Below are 22379 nucleotides of genomic sequence, written 5' to 3'. Positions count from 1 at the left end.
TCCAGTTGGTTCCTATAAAGGGTTCACTGAGAGGTCATCGTGGCCCATTAACCCAGGCGGCTTCTTATCATTACAGCACAGCTTAGGAGAGAAGGAACGTCCTTAGCTTTGGGATAAATCCAGTCTTAGCCCACATCTAAGGTCTGGAGGATGGAGGAGGGAAAAGGATAGCTGAGAGGAGGGATCGCCCAAGGCTTAAATATTTACAAATGACATGTTTTGGAACTTCCAGAGACGCCTTTGTGTGTGTGTGCGTATGTTAGTTTGACACACACACACACACACACACACACACACACAGGCTCATTCACACTGAGCTTCATACTGAGCCCCAACACATGGATCAATAGCCAGCTCAGTAGTGGAGCAGTAATATGTTGTCCATGTGTTTGACAGCTGTGGGGGAATAGTTATGTCAAGACACAGACAGGCTTTAACCCTCTCTCCTTCACTTCACTGACCAGAGGAAGTTTGTCCAGTGGAGTCATCAGCCGGGTTGACCACTATGACCCTACTCTATTTATCGTTACATGGACTTGTCTTTTCCAGAGCCAGACTGCTGATCTGGCGTCATTCAACAAGCAGACTGTTGGGATTTCTCCGCTCCAACTGTAACAATTAAAACATTTTAAATGGTCCATGAAACAGAAACACTGTACAATAGGAATGCACTGACTGCCAAGTAAGATCTATTAATCTGTGGGTTACATGGTGTTCATTACCTCGTCAGCAATATGAGGTTAGGGGCTACTGAGTTTACACAGCAACACAGAGAGTGGGAGAGAATGAGAGGGAGGGAGGGAGGGAGGGAGGGAGGAAGAGATAGCTACTGTAGAGGAGGAGGGGGGGGCTGTGCAGTGCCTTTCCATACAAGGAGAGGTTGGGGGAGAGGAAGGGAGGAGAGAAGGGGAATTACAAGGGGATACAATGGAGGAGGGTTGTAGAAAGGTATATCTGGAGAGAGAGACTGTGATAAGGCTCCCTGATCCTGCAACCACACGGAGTAGAGAGAGAAGAAGAGAGAGTGGCTGGAGCTGTCCTGCTGATATATCCTCTGTCACTGACCGACTCGTCCTGACCAGGTAAGAAATTCAGTCTGCATCTCTTCAGACACTGAGTACCGGCATGAGTATTAGTGAGCGTGTGTGTATGGGCGTGCGTACTGGTAAAAACTGCACGTTTCTAAATGTTTTTATATTTGTGTGTGAGTCTGTATTTGTTTGTCCCTGTGTGCGAGTCTGTATTTGTGCGTCCCTGTGTGTGTGAGTCTGTATTTGGGCGTCCCTGTGTGTGTGGGGTGGTACAGTGTGTGTTTAAGATGCTATGCTGTGTGTATGTTCCGGTTACCAAAAGGCAATGGTGAGAGGGCTGTGAGTGCTGCCTCTTACCTCCTCCCTACTTTCTGCTGATTAGTTTTATCATAAAAGAACAATGCCTGGTCTCTGCTTCAGGATATGCTCCTCTCTCTCTCTCCAAACCCAGCCTGCATTCATCTGCACCTCCCTTTTCTCTTTCTCCAAACTCCTGCCTGCACTGTCCACACTGGGGTTTGTCTTCAGCTTGCATTTGCAAGAGAGTAATAATATGACCTCCTTTCATTGTGTGTGTGTGTGTGTGTGTGTGTGTGTGTGTGTGTGTGTGTGTGTGTGTGTGTGTGTGTGTGTGTGTGAGAGAGCCCTGCACTGCATGAGGTTAGTGTAACTACAAAGTGTAAGAGCCCGAATGACCACAGGCACTCTGTTTGGCACCACTCCACATGTTGTCTTGTGCCCGAGAAACCCAAACAAACTGCTGTGTCTAAGTCTGTTAGTGTGTCCACTGATGAAAACTCATGTGTATTTACTGTAGCTGTGTGTCTGAGTATGATGCTGTGTCTGGGTATGAGGCTGTCTGGGTATGAGGCTGTCTGGGTATGAGGCTGTCTGAGTAGGATGCTGTCTGGGCTGTGTCTGGGTATGATGCTGTCTGGGCTGTGTCTGGGTATGATACTGTGTCTGGGTATGAGGCTATCTGGGACGTGTCTGATTATGAGGCTGTCTGGGACGTGTCTGATTATAAGGCTGTCTGGGAATGAGGCTGTCTATGAGGCTGTCTGGGTATGAGGCTGTCTGGGTATGAGGCTGTCTGGGTATGAGGCTGTCTGGGTATGAGGCTGTCTGGGTATGAGGCTGTCTGGGTATGAGGCTGTCTGGGTATGAGGCTGTCTGGGTATGAGGCTGTCTGGGACGTGTCTGGGTATGAGGCTGTCTGGGACGTGTCTGGGTATGAGGCTGTCTGGGACGTGTCTGGGTATGAGGCTGTCTGGGACGTGTCTGGGTATGAGGCTGTCTGGGACGTGCCTGAGTATCAGGCTGTCTGGGACGTGTCTGGGTATGAGGCTGTCTGGGTATGAGGCTGTCTGGGTATGAGGCTGAGTATGAGGCTGAGTCTGGGCTGTGTGTATGAGGCTGTGTCTGGGCTGAGTATGAGGCTGTCTGGAATGTGTCTGGGTATGAGGCTGTGTCTGAGCTGAGTATGAGGCTGTGTCTGAGTATGATGCTGTCTGGGCTGTGTCTGGACTGTGTCTGGGCTGTGTCTGAGTATGAGGCTGTCTGGGCTATCATTGTACATAAGAATTTGTTCTTAACTGACTTGCCTAGTTAAATAAAAAATAAAAAGTGTCTGGTCTGGGTTGGCTGATGATAATGAATGTGTTGGTGCTGTTTCTGTGCTGATGAGAATGAATGGTGTCAGTGCTGTGCTGTTTCTGTGTTGATGAGAATGAATGGTGTCGGTGCTGTGCTGTTTCTGTGCTGATGAGAATGAATGGTGTCGGTGCTGTTTCTGTGTTGATGAGAATGAATGGTGTCGGTGCTGTTTCTGTGTTGATGAGAATGAATGGTGTCGGTGCTGTTTCTGTGTTGATGAGAATGAATGGTGTCGGTGCTGTTTCTGTGCTGATGAGAATGAATGGTGTCGGTGCTGTGCTGTTTCTGTGTTGATGAGAATGAATGGTGTCGGTGCTGTGCTGTTTCTGTGCTGATGAGAATGAATGGTGTTGGTGCTGTGCTGTTTCTGTGCTGATGAGAATGAATGGTGTCGGTGCTGTTTCTGTGCTGATGAGAATGAATGGTGTCGGTGCTGTTTCTGTGTTGATGAGAATGAATGGTGTCGGTGCTGTGCTGTTTCTGTGCTGATGAGAATGAATGGTGTCGGTGCTGTTTCTGTGTTGATGAGAATGAATGGTGTCGGTGCTGATGATAATGAATGTGTTGGTGCTGTTTCTGTGTTGATGAGAATGAATGTACCTGTGCTGTTAGTCTGTGTCAGTGGTCTGTGGTGTGTCTCTGGTCTGTGGTGTGTCAGTGGTTTGTGGTCTGTCTGTGGTGTGTCAGTGGTATGCCTGTGGTGTGTCAGTGGTGTGCCACAGGTCTGTGGTGTGTTAGTGGTCTGATCTGTCATTGGTCTGTGGTGTCTGGTATGTCAGTGGTCTGGGGTGTGTCTCTGGTCTGTCTGTGGTGTGTCTCTGGTCTGTCAGTGGTCTCTGGTCTGTGGTGTGTCTGGTCTGTCATTGGTCTGTGGCGTGTCAGTGGTTTGTGGTCTGTCTGTCTGGTGTGTCTGGTGTGCCACAGGTCTGTGGTATGTTAGTGGTCTGTGGCGTGTCTCTGGTCTGTCTGGTGTGTCAGTGGTATGTCTGTGGTGTGCCACAGGTCTGTGGCGTGTCAGTGGTCTGTGGCGTGTTAATCTTAGTGAGTCAGTTACTGGTGTATTTCATCCTGTATCCTGACTGCACTCCCAACCCTTGTATTTCTAACGTCAGTAAGTCCCATACAATGGCAAACTGATTGTTGAGAGATTTGCACTAAACAACTTTCCATTGCCACTGTCAAGACTCGAGAAGGACATTGAAAGGTTGTTGCATGGTATGTGATGTTTCTATAGGTTAACATATCTGCATGGTATGTGATGTTTCTATAGGTTAACATATCTGCATGGTATGTGATGTTTCTATAGGTTAACATATCTGCATGGTATGTGATGTTTCTATAGGTTAACATATCTGCATGGTATGTGATGTTTCTATAGGTTAACATATCTGCATGGTATGTGATGTTTCTATATGTTAACATATCTGCATGGTATGTGATGTTTCTATAGGTTAACATATCTGCATGTATGTGATGTTTCTATAGGTTAACATATCTGCATGTATGTGATGTTTCTATAGGTTAACATATCTGCATGGTATGTGATGTTTCTATAGGTTAACATATCTGCATGGTATGTGATGTTTCTATATGTTAACATATCTGCATGTATGTGATGTTTCTATAGGTTAACATATCTGAGCCCTCTAAACAGCTGGCAGGCACAGAATGCAAACAGTTAAAATGAGCCAACACACACACAAACCCATCATACAACACATTGTCCCTGAAGCCTATTTCTGGTGCCAGATAATGTGACCTCTAATGTAGGCTGCTCCAAAACTCCACTTTTTTTCTCATGGCGTATCACCAGTAGGCTGCAGCGATAGGTCACTGTTTGCAGCCGTATATGTCAGCATGTTACCCATTCCCCTCTAAACGTATATTATGAACCGCAAAGTTTAACAGGCAACCATAAAAATACCATGAGTATGGAAGCAAAGAGGAACCTGCTTTGATCGCACAGTTCTGTCATCTGATCATCTCAGCGGCTGCAGCTCTGCTGTACCAATACTGCAGGGAGGGGGGACTGGTCACATTAGCCACATTATTATTTATTTCACCTTTATTTAACCAGGTAGGCCAGTTGAGAACAAGTTCTCATTTACAACTGCGACATGGCCAAGATAAAGCAAAGCAGTGCGACAAAAACAACAACACAGTTACACATAAAACGTATGTACAGTTTGTGCAAATGTAAAAAAGTCGGGAGGTAAGGCAATAAATAGGCCATAGAGGCGAAAAAAATTACAATTTAGCATTAACACTGGAGTGATAGATGTACAGATGATGATGCGCAAGTAGAGATACTGGGGTGCAAAAGAGCAAGAGGAGAGATAACAATATGTGGATGAGGTAGTTGGGTGTACTATTTACAGATTGGCTGAGTACAGGTACAGTGATCGGTAAGCTGCTCTGACAGCTGATCCTTAAAGTTAGAGAGGGACTCTAGCTTCAGTGATTTTTGCAATTCGTTCCAGTCATTGGCAGCAGAGAACTGGAAGGAAAGGCGGCCGAAGGAAGTGTTGGCTTTGGGGATGACCAGTGAAATATACCTGCTGGAGTGCGTGCTACGGGTGGGTGTTGCTATGGTGACCAGTGAGCTTGGATAAGGCAGGGCTTTACCTTGCAAAGACTTATAGATGACCTGGAGCCAGTGGGCTTGGCGACGAAAATGTTGCGAGGGCCAGCCAACGAGAGCATACAGGTTGCAGTGGTGGGTAGTATATGGGGCTTTGGTGACAAAACAGATGACACTGTGATAGACTACATCCAGTTTGCTGAGTAGAGTGTTGGAGGCTATTTTGTAAAAGACATCGCCGAAGTCAAGGATCGGTAGGATAGTCAGTTTTATGAGGGTGTGTTTGGCAGCATGAGTGAAGGAGGCTTGGTTGCGAAATTGGAATTCTAGATTTAATTTTGGATTGGAGATGCTTAATGTGAGTCTGGAAGGAGAGTTTACAGTCTAACCAGACACCTAGGTATTTGTAGTTGTCCACATATTCTAAGTAAGAACCGTCCAGAGTAGTGATGCTAGTCGGTGCGGGAGGGTGCGGGCAGCAATCGGTTGAAGAGCATGCATTTAGTTTTACTAGCATTTAAAAGCAGTTGGAGGCCACGGAAGGAGTGTTGTATGGCATTGAAGCTTGTTTGGAGGTTTGTTAGCACAGTGTCCAAAGAAGGGCAATATGTATACAGAATGGTGTCGTCTGCATAGAGGTGGATCAAAGAATCACCAGCAGCAAGAGCGACATCATTGATATATACAGAGAAAAGAGTCGGCCCGAGAATTGAACCCTGTGGCATCCCCATAGAGACTGCCAGAGGTCCGGACAACAGGCCCTCCGATTTGACACACTGAACTCTATCAGAGAAGTAGTTGGTGAACCAGGCGAGGCAGTCATTTGAGAAACCAAGGCTATTGAGTCTGCCGATAAGAATGTGGTGATTGACAGAGTCGAAAACCTTGGCCAGGTCGATGAAGACGGCTGCACAGTACTGTCTTTTATCAATGGCGGTTATATTGTTTAGGACCTTGAGCGTGGCTGAGGTGCACCCATGACCAGCTCGGAAACCAGATTGCATCGTGGAGAAGGTACGGTGGGATTCGAAATGGCCGGTGATCTGTTTAACTTGGCTTTCAAAGATTTTAGAAAGGCAGAGAGGATGGATATAGGTCTATAACAGTTTGGGTCTAGAGTGTCTCCCCCTTTTGAAGAGGGGGATGACCGCGGCAACTTTCCAATCTTTGGGGATCTCAGACGATGCGAGAGGTTGAATAGGCTAGTAATAGGGGTTGCAACAATTCTTGTGGATAGTTTTAGAAAGAAAGGGTCCAAATTGTCTAGCCCAGCTGCTTTGTAGGTATCCAGATTTTGCAGCTCTTTCAGAACATCAGCTCTGGATTTGGGTGAAGGAGATTTGGGTAGGGGGGGCTTTGGCAAGTTGCTGCAGGGGGTGCTGAGATGTAGGCCGGGGTAGGGGTAACCAGGTGGAAAGCATGGCCAGCCGTAGAAAATTGCTTATTGAAATGATTGATTATCGTAGATTTATCGGTGGTGACAATGTTTCCTATCATCATTGCAGTGGGCAGCTGGGGGGAGGTGCTCTTATTCTCCATGGACTTTACAGTGTCCCAAAACCTTTTGGAATTAGTGCTACAGGATGCAAATTTCTGTTTGAAAAAGCTAGCCTTAGTTTTCCTAACTGACTGAGTGTATTGGTTCCTGACTTCCCTGAAAAGTTGCATATCTTGGGGGCTATTCGATGCTAATGCAGAATGCCACAGGATGTGTTATTTTACTGATCAAGCGCAGTCAAGTCTGGGGTAAACCAAGGGCTATGTCTGTTCTAAGTTCTACATTTTTTGAATGGGGCATGCTTATTTAAGATGGTGAAGAAAGCATTTTTAAAGAGCAACCAGGCATCCTCTACTGACGGGATGAGGTCAATATCCTTCCAGGATAACCGGGCCAGGTCGATTAGAAAGGCCTGTTCGCTGAAGTGTTTTAGGGAGCGTTTGACAGTGATGAGGCGTGGTTGTTTGACCGCGGACCCATTACGCACGCAGGCAATGAGGCAGTGATCGCTGAGATCCTGGTTGAAGACAGCAGAGGTGTATTTAGAGTGCACGTTGGTCAGGATGATATCTAAGAGGGTGCCCATGGTTACGGATTTAGGGTTGTACCTGGTAGGTTCCATGATAATTGATGTGACATTGAGGGCATCTAGCTTAGATTGTAGGACGGCCAGGGTGTTATGCATGTCCCAGTTTAGGTCACCTAACAGTACGAACTCTGAAGATAGATGAGGGGCAATCAATTCACATATGGTGTCCAGGGCACAGCTGGGGGCTGAAGGTGGTCTATAACAAGCGGCAACAGTGAGAGACTTGTTTCTGGAGAGATTCATTTTTAAAATTAGAAGCTCGAACTGTTTGGGCATAGACCTGGAAAGTATGACAGAACTCTGCAGGCTATCTCTGCAGTAGATTGCAACTCTGCCCCCTTTGGCAGTTCTATCTTGTCGGAAAATGTTATAGTTAGGGATGAAAATGTCAGGATTTTTGGTGGCCTTCCTAAGCCAGGATTCAGATACGACTAGGACATCCAGGTTGGCGAAGTGTGCTAAAGCAGTGAATAAAACAAACTTAGGAAGGAGGCTTCTAATGTTAACATGCATGAAACCAAGGCTTTTACAGTTACAGAAGTCAACAAATGAGAGCGCCTGGGGAATGGGAGTGGTGCTGGGGGCTGCAGGGCCTGGGTTAACCTCTACATCACCAGAGGAGGAGTAGGATAAGGGTACGGCTAAAGGCTAAAGGCTGTTGTCTAGTGCTTTCGGAACAGAGAGTCAAAGGAGCAGATTTCTAGGCGAGGAAGAATAGATTCAAGGTATAATGTACAGACAAGGGTATGGTAGTATGTGAGTACAGTGGAGTAAAACCTAGGCATTGAGTGACGATGAGAAAAGTTTTGTGTCTAGAGGCACCGTTTAAGCTAGGTGAGGTCACTGCATCTGTGGGGGGTGGAACAAAAGGGCTAGCTAAGGCATATTGAGCAGGGCTCGAGCCTCTACAGTGAAATAAGACAATAATCACTATCCAAAACAGCAATAGACAAGGCATATTGACATTAGGGAGAGGCATGTGTAGCCAAGTGATCATAGGGTCCAGTGTGTAGCTAGGCGAGCTGGAGACACGACGATTCAGACAGCTAGCGAGCCGAGGCTAGCAGATGGGCTTCCGGGGGACGTCGCAACGGACGAGCCTTTTGAAACCCCCTCGGACTGTTACGTCGGCAGACCAGTCGTGATGGATCGGCGGGGCTCCGTGTCGGCAGTAACGGGTCCAGGCCAATTGGCAAAAGAGGTATTGTAGCCCAACAATTGGCTGATGGACCTCTTCGGCTAGCCGGGAGATGGGCCTAGCTCGATGCTAGCTTCAGGCTAACTGGTGCTTGCTTCAGGACAGAGACGTTAGCCAGGAGTAGCCACTCGGATAGCAGCTAGCTAGCTTTGATGATCCGGTATGAAGGTTCAGAGCTTGCGGTAGGAATCTGGAGATGTGGTAGAGAAAAAGCAGTCCGAAATGCTCTGGGTTGATATCGCGCTGTGCAGACTGGCAGGAATTGACCGGGCTGAGGCTGGCTGATGTCCAAGTTAACAGTGATGACCGCTAGCAGTGGCTAACTGACTACTAGCTAGTAGCTAGTTAGCTGGCTAGCTTCTGATGGGGGTTCCGGTTCTAAAGTATAAAAATAGCAAATTGGGTGAGGTGGGTTGCAGGAGAGTATGTTCAGTCCGTAGATGGAAATTGAGATTAAAAATTGTCTGCGTCCCAAATGGCACCCTATTCCCTTCATAGTGCACTACATTGAGAATAGTGTGCCATTTGGAATGCAACCATAGACACTGAGGGCAGTCTGAGAATAAGCTGCAAAACCACTGTCCCCTCTTCAGTCCTGCTGTGGTCCAGGACGGTCCCTGTTCAGACTATGACAGAGAGAAGGAAGTGCCAATGCAGTCATAGTCTATTCCCTCACTGTACAGAGCGGAAACCATGATGTCTACACACACACACACACACACACACACACACACACACACACACACACACACACACACACACACACACACACACCATAGTGTGGACAGTATGCATGCATGCACGCACACACAGGCAAACACACACATACAGGCACCCAAAATGCGTACACACACGCTTACTTGCTTATGGTTGTCCATCGTATCCGATGATGACTTCCACTTCTGAGTTAACAGTGAATTCTCTGGTGACTGTAGAGTCCAATCCGAGATCCACAAACTTTATTGCAGGTGGGGCATATGCAGTCTGTGTTGGCGGGGGCAGGCATGGTGGTATGTCTCCTGAGCTGTTTTTGCTGTCTCTTTTGTGCTCCTCTCCTCCTCCCACCTCTGTACACCGCTCTGGCAGAGATTCCGCCAGGTTGAACGGTTGGCAGCAGCATCCTCTAGGTCTATGGGTTTGATGTTGAACTTTTTCAGCTACGATTTTAGCTGGTCTTTAGCGCTTCTTCTGCCCCCCTACAGACCACCATCCAAGATGTAGCTGGCCATAAAGGATCTAACGTGGCAAGCGCTCCTGAAACATTCTAATGACACGCCCAAGCCAGCGCAGTTGGTGTTGGGTGACCATGGCCTCCATACTCTTGCAGTTGGTCTTAGCAAGTATTTCTGTATGGGGCACACAGTCGCACCAGGTGATTCCCAGGATGCGTTGCAAGCATCTTATGTGGAATCGCTCGAGCTGCTTGTTGTGGCGACTGTAAGTGACTCAGGCTTCACAGCTGTAAAGAAGTGTGGTGATGCAGACGGCTTGATAGACGGTGACTTTGGTGGAGAGGTGGAGAACCCTGCGTCTGAGTTTCCCAAAGGCAGTTGATGCTTGCTTGATCATATTTTGAATTTAGAGGTCGATACTGCACAGGTATTGGAAGGACGGGACTATTGCCAGTGATTTGTGTTCAATGGTGAAGACAGTCATGGTGGGTGGAGGGCTGGATCTCCATTGGCAGACCACCTCTGTCTTGGTGGTGTTGATAGACAGTCCCATCCCACTATAGACCCTCACAGCCGCTACAAGGACAGGCTGATGGTCTTCCGGAGTGTGGGCCACAAGAGCACAGTCATTAGCATACTGCAGCTCAAGAACCCGCTCCGTCAAAACCTTGGTGGTTGCTTGGAGCCTCCTGATGTTGAATAGGTTTCCATCCAGCCTGAAGTCCACCGCAACACTGCTGCTGTCCTCAAGCTCCTTGTGGAGAAGCTGGGTGACACATAGGAGGAAGATGTTAAAGAGTACCGGTGCCAGCATACACCCCTACCTCACATCGATGCTTACTCGAAAAGGGCACTGACTCCTGCCCACCTATGGCCACCCGAGCCATCATCCCATCATGGAACTAGCAAAGTAGGTTGTCAAATTTGTCTGGACAGCCAAATTTGAGTAGAATGCCCCAAAGTAGTAACCTGCTCACAGTGTCGAAGGCCTTGGAGAGGTTGACAAAGGCCATGAAAAGGTCCTGATGTTGTTCACGGCACATCTCCTGGAGTTGTCCTGCCATGAATATCATGTGGACCGTACTCCTGTTCTTTCTGAAGCCTCATTGTGACTCTGACAGCAGTTCTTCTGTGATGTTGTTCACCAGCCTGTGTAGCATCAGCTTGGCCAGGACCTTGCCGGCAACAGCCAGAAGGGATATCCCCCGGCTGTTGCCGTAGATGGAATTGTCACCCTTGTTGTTATAGATGGTGACAATGTTTGCATCCCGCCACTGTTAGAGGACAATCTCCCGGTCCCAATCTTCAGTGATGTACTGGTGGAGCGTTCTGGTGCAGGAGTAACCTCCATTCTTAATAGCCCTGCCGGGATGCTGTCAGCACCAGGAGTCTTGTTGTTCTTGAAGGAATGGATAGCTAATAACCGCTTGAAAGGTTTTACGTGCCTCCAACCGATTGTGTTTTTTTGTTCTTTTATCAGGTTGTTTGTAACTTATTTTTTTACTATTTTTGTACATAATGTTGCCGCTACCGTCTCTTATGACCGAAAATAACTTCTAGACATCAGGACTGCTATTACTCACCACGGACGACCAGAATCCTTTTTCTTTTTTCACGATTCTGGCAAGCCAGAGGCGGAGGATATACGGCTCCCTTGGGAACAGGCCCCGACCCCAGTGATCTGCGTGAAGAGGAGGCGGAGAAAGAGAGGCCGGAGGGCGGGCTGCCTTCTGAGGAGTCAGAGGCGAACGAATAAACCCCCACTCCCCTCAATTCTGCTAGCAAACATGCAATCTTTGGACAATAAAATGGACGAGATATTGGGAAGATTAAACTACCACGGGACATTAAAAACTGTAACATCTTATGCTTCACGAGTCGTGGCTGAACGACGACAATATCAACATACAGCTGACTGGTTATACGATGTACCGGCAGGATAGAACAGCGGCGTCTGGTAAGACAAGGGGCGGCGGTCTATGTATTTTTGTAAACAACAGCTGGTGCATGATATCTAAGGAAGTCTCGAGCTATTGCTCGCCTGAGGTATAGTTTCTCATGATAAGCTGCAGACCACATTACCTATCGAGAGAGTTTTCATCTATATTCTTTGTAGCTGTTTACATACCACCACAGTCAGAGGCTGGCACTAAGATAGCATTGAATGAGCTGTATTCCGCCATAAGCAAACAAGAAAACGCTCACCCAGAGGCGGTGCTCCTAGTAGCCAGGGAAACTTAAATCGGTTTTACCAAATTTCTATCAGCATGTTAAATGTGCAACCAGAGGGAAAATAACTCTGGACCACCTATACTCCACACACAGAGATGCATACAAAGCTCTCTCTCGCCCCCCCATTTGGCAAATCTGACCATAATTCCATCCTCCTGAGTCCTGCTTACAAGCAAAAATTCAAGTAGGAAGCACCAGTGACTAGATCAATAAAAAGGTGGTCAGATGAAGCAGATGCTAAGCTACAGGACTGTTTTGCTAGCACAGACTGGAATATATTCTGGGATTCCTCCAATGGCATTGAGGAGTACACCACATCGGTCTCTGGCTTCATCAATAAGTGTATCGATGACGTCGTCTCCACAGTGCCCGTACGTACATACCCCAACCAGAAGCCATGGATTACAGGCAGCATCCGCACTGAGCAAAAGGCTAGAGCTGCCGCTTTCAAGGAGCGAGACTCTACCCGGAAGCTTATAAGAAATCCCGCTACGCCCTCCGACGAACCATCAAACAGGCAAAGCATCAATACAGGACTAAGATCGAGGGGTACTGCTCTGACGCTCGTCGGATGTGGCAGGGCCTGCAAACCATCACAGACTACAAAGGGAAGCACAGCCGAGAGCTGCCCAGTGACACGAACCAACAGGACGAGCTAAACTACTTCTATGCTCGCTTCGAGGCAAATAACACAAACAGGCATGAGAGCACCAGCTGTCCCGGAAGACAGTGTGATCACGCTCTCCGCAGCCGATGTGAGTAAGACCTTTAGACAGGTCAACATTCACTAGGCCGCAGGGCCAGACGAATTACCAGGACGTGTACTGCGAGCATGCGCTGACCAACTAGCAAGTGTCTTCACTGACATTTTCAACCTCTCCCTGTCCGAGTCTGTAATACAACATGTTTCAAGCAGACCAGCATCGTGCCTGTGCCCAAGAACACTAAGGTAACTTGCCTAAATGACTACCGACCCGTAGCACTCACATCTGTAGCCATGAAGTGCTTTGAAAGGCTGGTCATGGCTCACATCTACACCATTATACCAGAAACACTAGACCCACTCCAACTTGCATACCGCTCCAACAGATCCACAGATGATGCAGTCTCTATTGCACTCCACACTGCCCTTTCCCACCTGGACAAAAGGAACACCTATGTGAGAATGCTATTCATTGACTACAGCTCAGCGTTCAACACCATAGTGCCCTCAAAGCTCATCAATAAGCTAAGGACCCTGGGACTAAACACCTCCCTCTGCAACTGGATCCTAGACTTCCTGACGGGCCGCCCCCAGGTGGTAAGGGTAGGTAACAACACATCCACCAGGCTGATCCTCAACACAGGGGCCCCTCAGGGGTGCGTGCTCAGCCCCCTCCTGTACTCCCTGTTCACTCATGACTGCACGGCCAGGCACGACTCCAACACCATCATTACATTTGCAGATGACACAACAGTGGTAGGCCTTATCACCAACAACGATGAGACAGCCTATAGGGAGGAGGTCAGAGACCTGGCCGGGTGGTGCCAGGACAACAACCTCTCCCTCAACATGATCAAGACAAAGGAGATTGTGGACTACAGGAAAAGGAGGACCGAGCACGCCCCCATTCTCATCCATGGGGCTGCAGTGGAGCAGGTTGAGAGCTTCAAGTTCCTTGGTGTCCACATCACCAACAAACTAACATGGTCCAAGCACAACATGACAGTCATGAAGCGAGCACGACAAAACGTATTCCCCCTCAGGAGACTGAAAAGATTTGTCATGGGTTCTCAGATTCTCAAAAGGTTCTACAGCTGCACCATCGAGACCATCCTGACTGGTTGTATCACTGCCTGGTATGGCAACTGCTCGGCCTCCGACCGCAAGGCACTACAGAGGGTAGTGTGAACGGCCCAGTACATCACTGGGGCCAATCTTCCTGCCATCCAGGACCTCTATACCAGGTGGTGTCAGAGGAAGGCCTTAAAAATTGTCAAAGATTCCAGCCACCCTAGTCATAGACCGTTCTCCCTGCTCCCACACGGCAAGCGGTACCGGAGCGCCAAGTTGAGGCCCAAAAGGCTTCTTAACAGCTTCTACCCCCAAGCCATAAAACTCCTGAACATCTAGTCAAATGGTTACCCAGACTATTCACATTGCCCCCCCCCCCCCCTCTCCACACCACTGCCACTCTCTTTTGTCATCTATGCATAGTCACTTTAATTAACTCTACCTACATGTACATACTACCTCAACTAACCGGTTCCCCCGCACATTGAACCTGTATAAATGTTACTTTTTTACTGCTTTAATTACTTGTTACTTTTATCTCTTATTCTTATCCGTATTTTTTTTAAACTGCACTGCCGGTTAGGGGCTCGTAAGTAAGCATTTCACTCTAAAGTCTACACCTGTTGTATTCGGCACATGTGACTAATAAAATGTAATTTTATTTTATTTGAATGGTTGAGGTCTTGAATGGAGGGACGGACAGGCAGTTCTTCCAGGATGGAGTGGTCTGTAGGAGAGCGCTGATTGAGTAGTGCTTCATAGTGGTCATCCCACCTCATCAGGATCTGGTTTTGGTGGTCATCTCACCTCATCAGGATCTGGTTTTGGTGGTCAGCCCACCTCATCAGGATCTGGTTTTGGTGGTCAGCCCACCTCATCAGGATCTGGTTTTGGTGGTCAGCCCACCTCATCAGGATCTGGTTTTGGTGGTCAGCCCACCTCATCAGGATCTGGTTTTGGTGGTCAGCCCACCTCATCAGGATCTGGTTTTGGTGGTCAGCCCACCTCCAAGGATCTGGTTTTGGTCCTTCAAAGAGTTAGACAATCAGCTGTTTTCATGGGGGTGTTGGAGCGACTTTTAGGGCCATAGATAGCTTTAGTTGAGTTGTAGACATAGTGCATGTTATTTTTGTCTGAATTTATTTGTCTACCATTCGTTCTGCAGAGCACGCAAGGTTGTTTGCACTTCCTTGCACTATGCATGCCATTGCTTGCAAAGGGTAGCAGATGTGAGGGCTCCCGAATGGTGCAGCGGTATAAGGCACTGCATCTCAGTGCTAGAGGCATCACTACAGAGCCTGGTTCGAATCCAGGCTGAATCACAACAGGCTGTGATCAGGAGTTCTATAGGGCGCCTCACATTTTGGCCCAGCGTCGTCCGGTTTAGGGTTTGGCCGGGATAGGTAATCATTGTAAATAACAATTTGTTCTGCACTGACTTTTAAATTTGGTGCAAATATAACAAATGTGGTGCTGTTGAGAGTAGCCCTGTGCGCTAAAGCCGTACAAGTACAGAGAACTGGGGCACACACACATTCACATTCTCTCTCCTCTCTCTCTCTCTCGCACGCACGCACGCGCAGTACAGTTGAAGTCGAAGTTTACTTACACTGAGGTTGGAGTCATTAAAACTTGTTTTTCAAACACTCCACAAATGTCTTGTTAACCAACTATAGTCGGTTAGGACATCTACTTAGTGCATGACACAAACAGTTGTTTACAGACAGATTATTTCACTTATCATTCACTGTATCACAATTCCAGTGGGTCAGAAGTTTACATACACTAACTTGACTGCCTTTAAAGAGCTTAGAAAATTATGTCATGGCTTAAACCCTAACCCTTTTCCTGTTGAGGACACTTTTGATTGACACTTTTCTTCTCTCTGTGTCCACGTTAGATGATGTCATCGGAGCTCCTGTCCTTTGGTTGGCTGCAGCAGCTGCTGGTGGTGCTCCTGAAGCTGACCCTGTCCTTCGCCGGACCGACCAATGGGACAGAGTGTACAGCCAAAGGTCCTGCCTCCTACATTCTGGTCTTCACGGGTCACTGGAGCCCCCAGACGTTCCCTAAACAGTACCCACTGTTCCGTCCCCCCGCACAGTGGTCCAAACTCATGGGTAAGATGAGCCACCAACTCAGTCCAAAATCAGGCCCTAGCCACTACCAGACACTTCATGATACCCCCTTGATGATCAGAAAGAAGTGGATGTGAACACATACAGTGGGGAGAACAAGTATTGGATACACTGCCGATTTTGCAGGTTTTCCTACTTACAAAGCATGTAGAGGTCTGTAATTTTTATCATAGGTACACTTCAACTGTGAGAGACAGAATCTAAAACAAAGATCCAGAAAATCACATTGTATGATTTTTAAGTAATTCATTTGCATTTTATTGCATGACATAAGTATTTGATACATCAGAAAAGCAGAACTTAATATTTGGTACAGAAACCTTTGTTTGCAATTATAGAGATCATACGTTTCCTGTAGTTCTTGACCAGGTTTGCACACACTGCAGCAGGGATTTTGGCCCACTCCTCCATACAGACCTTCTCCAGATCCTTCAGGTTTCGGGGCTGTCGCTGGGCAATACGGACTTTCAGCTCCCTCCAAAGATTTTCTATTGGGTTCAGGTCTGGAGACTGGCTAGGCCACTCCAGGACCTTGAGATGCTTCTTACGGAGCCACTCCTTAGTTGCCCTGGCTGTGTGTTTCGGGTCGTTGTCATGCTGGAAGACCCAGCCACGACCCATCTTCAATGCTCTTACTGAGGGAAGGAGGTTGTTGGCCAAGATCTCGCGATACATGGCCCCATCCATCCTCCCCTCAATACGGTGCAGTTGTCCTGTCCCCTTTGCAGAAAAGCATTCCCAAAGAATGATGTTTCCACCTCCATGCTTCACGGTTGGGATGGTGTTCTTGGGGTTGTACTCATCCTTCTTCTTCCTCCAAACACGGCGAGTGGAGTTTAGACCAAAAAGCTCTATTTTTGTCTCATCAGACCACATGACCTTCTCCCATTCCTCCTCTGGATCATCCAGATGGTCATTGGCAAACTTCAGACGGGCCTGGACATGCGCTGGCTTGAGCAGGGGGACCTTGCGTGCGCTGCAGGTTTTCTTTGAGACTGTGGTCCCAGCTCTCTTCAGGTCATTGACCAGGTCCTGCCGTGTAGTTCTGGGCTGATCCCTCACCTTCCTCATGATCACTGATGCCCCACGAGGTGAGATCTTGCATGGAGCCCCAGACCGAGGGTGATTGACCGTCATCTTGAACTTCTTGTCCTGTAGCCCATCCCAGCCTTGTGCAGGTCTACAATTTTATCCCTGATGTCCTTACACAGCTCTCTAGTCTTGGCCATTGTGGAGAGGTTGGAGTCTGTTTGATTGAGTGTGTGGACAGGTGTCTTTTATACAGGTAACGAGTTCAAACAGGTGCAGTTAATACAGGTAATGAGTGGAGAACAGGAGGGCTTCTTAAAGAAAAACTAACAGGTCTGTGAGAGCCGGAATTTTTACTGGTTGGTAGGTGATCAAATACTTATGTCATGCAATAAAATGCTAATTAATTACTTAAAAATCATACAAAGTGATTTTCTGGATTTTTGTTTTAGATTCCGTCTCTCACAGTTGAAGTGTACCTATGATAAAAATTACAGACCTCTACATGCTTTGTAAGTAGGAAAACCTGCAAAATCGGCAGTGTATCAAATACACTGTATTTGAGTATCAAATACTCAAATACAGTTCTCTCCACTGTATACAGCATAAGCTCCTTACAGTATTCCAAACCATATTGGTATTGTCTCAATTATCTATAATGGCCTCATCTCTTTGCCCTTTTCCCCTCATGACAACTGGTTGGTGAATGGAAAGGACACTCATACCTTCACTCATCTCTCAAGTCCTTTCACTTCATGGCTCCCAATTAAAAAGGGGGACCGAGGGGGGTTATTTTGAGAGAGAACAGATCAGGGATAGCAGGCCGGTCCGGGATAGCAGGCCGGTCAGGGATACTGGCTCGGCCTGCTCCTTTCCTCACCTGATCAAGTGTTGGAGGTTTGAGGGCTCACAGGTGGCCAATTAACCCGCCTCGGGCCTCTCTTTCCCCCCATAGCCTGGCCCTGCGGTCCCCCTGCTCCAGCCAACCCCCAGCCCACTACACACACACACACATGGGGAGAGACACTAATGAGGAAAGCAGTGAAGGGGAGGTAGAGAGTGGTGAGGCAGTCAAGCTAAACATTACCAGATGATGCAGGGTGGGTACCTTTCGCTCTCCCTCCTACTCTCTCTCTCCCTCTATCTCTCCTTTCTCCTTCTGTCTATTCCCCCTACTCTCTGTCCTTCTGTCTCTCTGTCCTTCTGTCTCTCTGTCCTTCTGTCTCTCTCTCCTACTCTCCCTCTCTCCTTCTCTCTCCTTCTCTCCATCTGGGGGCTGCTGGTGTCCTGGAGGCATATGAGTGCTGAGATGTTTTTTAGGGTGTGGTGGGGTCAGATATCTTACCTCACTCAGGGAGGGGGGAAGGGGGATCAGGATCTACTTGGCTCTGCTGCCCTGCCTTACCAGCGTGGATGGATGGCAGATGCGTGTGCCAGAGATGTGTGTGCGCCAGACTTGATCTCTGCATCACTGTCTGTGGCCGCCGTTGGTTTGTCTGGCTTCCAGAACTCCCAGCCATAACCTTTCAGCCTGCCAGAGGGTGACGGCCTGTTTCTGCATATAGAGACAGTAACCTTGCACATGCTGTAGGCCCTGGGGACATGGACACGTCTCTGATGACTTTAGACTGGAGGGGACCAGGGGGTCAGGGACATGGGGCCCAGGGAAGAAAGTTATACAAGAGAGTCATTAGTCAGAGGGGCCAATGAATGGAGTTTGTTACAGCTGGAGAAGAAAACCATGACCCATTAGGGGTCTGGGAGTTGAGGGGGATCATTTTTTGCAGGAATAATTTGAAACGTGACATGTTATTATTGGGTTTCAGGGACTTGAAGTTTGTAGGAAACCTGTTAGTATGGAAATTAAATTAAGTGTGTAAGTGACGGCGGTTGAGGAGAAACAGGATCATGTGTGTTTTTTGGGTGCGTCTGGAGTGTGTGTGTACGTGTGTGCATGTGGTGAGGTAAGGCAGAGATGTTATGAGACAGACTGAGACTGTGGTCGCTGACCCTCTGCAAGCCATATAACAACTGATCCTGGGCCAGGTCACATGAGGCTTATAATGGAGAGTGACGGGACAAAGAACATCAGTTCTTAAGGGCAAAGAGAGAACAAAGGCAACCATCTGTCCCAAAGTAAAGAAAACAGTGGTACTGTGAGATATCAGAAAAGGGGGTGTGAAGGTCTTAGTATGAGGTCTTGGTGTTAGTAAAGGTCTTAGTATTAGTAAAGGTCTTGGTGTTAGTAAAGGTCTTGGTGTTAGTAAAGGTCTTGGGATGAGTAAAGGTCTTGGGATGAGTACATTTTTTTATTTAACCTATTTTTAACTAGTCAGGAACACATTCTTATTTACAATGACGCCTACCTGGGAACAGTGGGTTAACTACCTTGTTCAGGGGCAGAACAACAGATTTTTACCTTGTCAGCTCGGGGATTCGATCCAGCAACCTTTCGGTTACTGACCCAACGCTCTAACCACTAGGCTACCTGTCGCGAGTAAAGGTCTTGAATGCAGTGAGATGAACTGACGCTAGATGAGAGAATGATGACATTAAGGAAGGAGAGATGCATTTTCAGAGGATTAAAAAATAACCTGTCTCCCTGTCCTCTCCCAACAGCTATCACCCATAATAAGCAGCACCGGCTGTTTCAGGAGGGGGCGCTGGCTAGTATAGGGGTGCAGAACTTTGCTGAGGTAGGGGTGACGGTAGATCTGGTGAAGGGGGCGAAGGATGCCAGGAAGAGACGAGCGGTCGGTGCCATGTACAGAACAGCAGGCATCGCCACTGGCATCGGGCACAGCTCCACAGAACTGCTGCTGCAACCACGGAGCCCACTGGTAGACATGATACACACACACACACACGCACACAGGCACACAGGCACACACACACAGGCACACACACAGGCACACACATACGCGCACACACACCACTATTTACACACCGATGTGTGTGTTAGCATCAGCTATAACCCTGTCTTATTAGCACAGCCAATATTACACAAACAGGATCTGAATAGTGTACTGGAACTAAACTCTCTCATTCCCACTCTCCCACTCCTTCCCTCCCTCTATGGACACAGCTCTCTCTGATGGTGAAAGTGATCCCCAGCCCTGATTGGTTCGTGGGGGTGGACAGTCTCAACCTCTGTGAAGGCGGCAAGTGGAAACAGGAAGTGACCCTTGACCTCCAACCCTTTGATGCAGGAACAGACAGCGGCTTCACTTTCTCCTCTCCCAACTACCCCACCGTCCCCCAGGAAAACATCACACGGGTGAGACTTCTCCCCTCTTTTCACTTTCACCTGAGGGGGAAAGAGGGCCATGGAGGTTACCCCTTCCTCTGTAATGACTAGGCTTTAAATAAACCAAACGTAGCCTGTATAGGGGAAGCGGCCCCACCCCCTTTTATGTAGGTATGCTGCTAACATTACCCTAATATGAAAGACTTGAAAGTATAGGCCTAATTTAGTTTTACCTCTAACATAATGTCACAGTTCAAGCACACAGCTTTGAATTATTAATGAGTACCGGTCATAATCTGGGATTTTATTTTGTGTTTTAGGGTTTGTTGTTGACAGTTTTCTATGTGCTGTTGTCCCCCTCCAGATTACTTCCCAGATGCCCAAGCACCCAGCCAACTCCTTCTACTACCCCCGTCTCACAGAGCTGCCGCCCATAGCCTCCATACGGCTAACCAGACAGAGACGTTCATCCTCCCGTCAAACTCCCATGTCCAATCACATTCTGCCTCACCCAATCCACCCTCAACGCTTCTCAGGTGAGTTGACATGGACACGGTCGTGTGCATGCCTCTTTCAAATCTCTCTCTTTCTCTCTCTCTGTGTTAATCAAATTTCTGTGTGTTTCTGTGCTATTAATTCACTACATTCTCTCACTCTCTCTCTCTATCCACCTCTCAGAGACACCTTTGGATTGTGAGGTGTCTCTGTGGTCGTCTTGGGGTCTGTGTCTGGGGCCCTGCTCCAGTGGAGGGGTCCGCCACCGTACCCGCTACATCCTCCTGTGGCCAGCTAACGCTGGAGCCCCCTGTCCTGAGATGGAGGAGCAGACCGAGTGCACGGCACACAACTGCCTGAAGCCCCAGTGACCCCTGACAGAGTAGGGTGAAGTTGCCCCTAGACACTGATCTAAAGTCTTTTAGGTTGAGGCCAGTAAGGTTAGGATTCGGTTGGGGAATGGTAAGCTGATCCTAGATCAGGGGGAACTTCTAGTTGGAGCGACTCCCATCTCCAAGTTAACACTGGGACTCATACACATTGCCGGACTCTGAGAATTATGCAACACCACAAACAGACCACAATAATGCAAGCAATGGACTCTTTCACTGCAGAATGCCAGTTTTGTATTAAATGGAGTTTACTTTTTGATGTGGTCTTGGTATAGAGTACTAAAGTCAATCTAAAGTCAAACCAGTCCTCTAATACTTTTCCTTGAGGACTTGTATTAAGAAACACTGTTGTTGATCGATGACAAGCACCCACATGGCAAAAGAGAACAATGAAATGATCAGTGGACATAAGAGAGACACAGCTATGTAGAGTATGTCCTTGCACATAAATAATACTCTCTTACTTTGTGGAACCTGGGGCATTGATTTTATATGGGAATCTTACATGATGCTCAGCTCAGCGCACAGCCATCATTCAACAACCACACAGACAGATTTATAAATACCCTTTTCACAAGACACAACTGAAGGCTAACTATAGCCCAGTACCCCATGTCAGAAACCCTAGCCAAGTTGGAGAGACGGTTTTATAAAAGAAAAAAAGATACAGTTATATCTGTTCACTCTTTTAATTTGTAGGACACATTTTGTATGTTATGTTGTGTCTCGTGTAACTCATGATGAAATAAATACAAATGGAGGTGTTTTCAGTAAATAGAAAAGTCTGTTTTCTTTGATTTCTGCCAATGCCAAGGGAGCTGAACAGTCTTAATGTGTTAGTTATGAAAAGGCCTTGAACAAATGTGAAACTGCTGTCACACTGAAGAACGCCCTTGAATTATGTCTAATAGGAGTTCCAGTAATCCACAATTTATTTGTGTCGTGTAATTTTAACAGTATTGACACTTCTTTATTGGTCTGGCTAAGGCCTTTACCTACTAAATAAAGACATGGAGTCACTAATAAATATCACTAAACGACAAGGACATTGATTCAGTAAATGAAGGCTATATCAACAGATCATGCCAAATCTTTTCAGTCTCAAGGGGGAATAGGCCAACTGGTAAAACCCCACACTAAAATGCATGTGGTAGACTGTGAAACAAATTGACAGATTTGCAGTTTGTGGGTTAAGGTTGAGCAAAAGGTAAAAAATTACTGCTTCTAAACACTGCGTTGTACAGAGTATACCACATCTCTGTTGTGTCCAGACAGAAGTAATTTTGGTCAGGAAAAAAAAAAATCTTTCGATTTACGTTTTAGGCTAAAAGAACATTTTTCTCACCA

General features: G+C 47.4%; 1 protein-coding gene across 1 annotated transcript; it reads left to right on the top strand.

Annotated features, from left to right (window-relative positions):
• Positions 1-989: 989 nt before the first annotated feature.
• Positions 990-21808, top strand: LOC120062092 (spondin-2-like). Its single transcript, XM_039011901.1, has 6 exons — positions 990-1082; positions 15632-15851; positions 19518-19738; positions 19984-20175; positions 20510-20681; positions 20824-21808. Exons 2-6 carry the CDS (start codon positions 15632-15634, stop codon positions 21009-21011), a joined length of 993 nt encoding a protein of 330 aa, XP_038867829.1. The 5' UTR covers positions 990-1082; the 3' UTR covers positions 21012-21808.
• Positions 21809-22379: the final 571 nt, after the last annotated feature.

This window comes from Salvelinus namaycush, chromosome 17, assembly GCF_016432855.1.
Source record: "Salvelinus namaycush isolate Seneca chromosome 17, SaNama_1.0, whole genome shotgun sequence".
NCBI classification, from domain to species: domain Eukaryota; kingdom Metazoa; phylum Chordata; class Actinopteri; order Salmoniformes; family Salmonidae; genus Salvelinus; species Salvelinus namaycush.
This window is presented reverse-complemented; position numbering and strand designations above follow the sequence as displayed.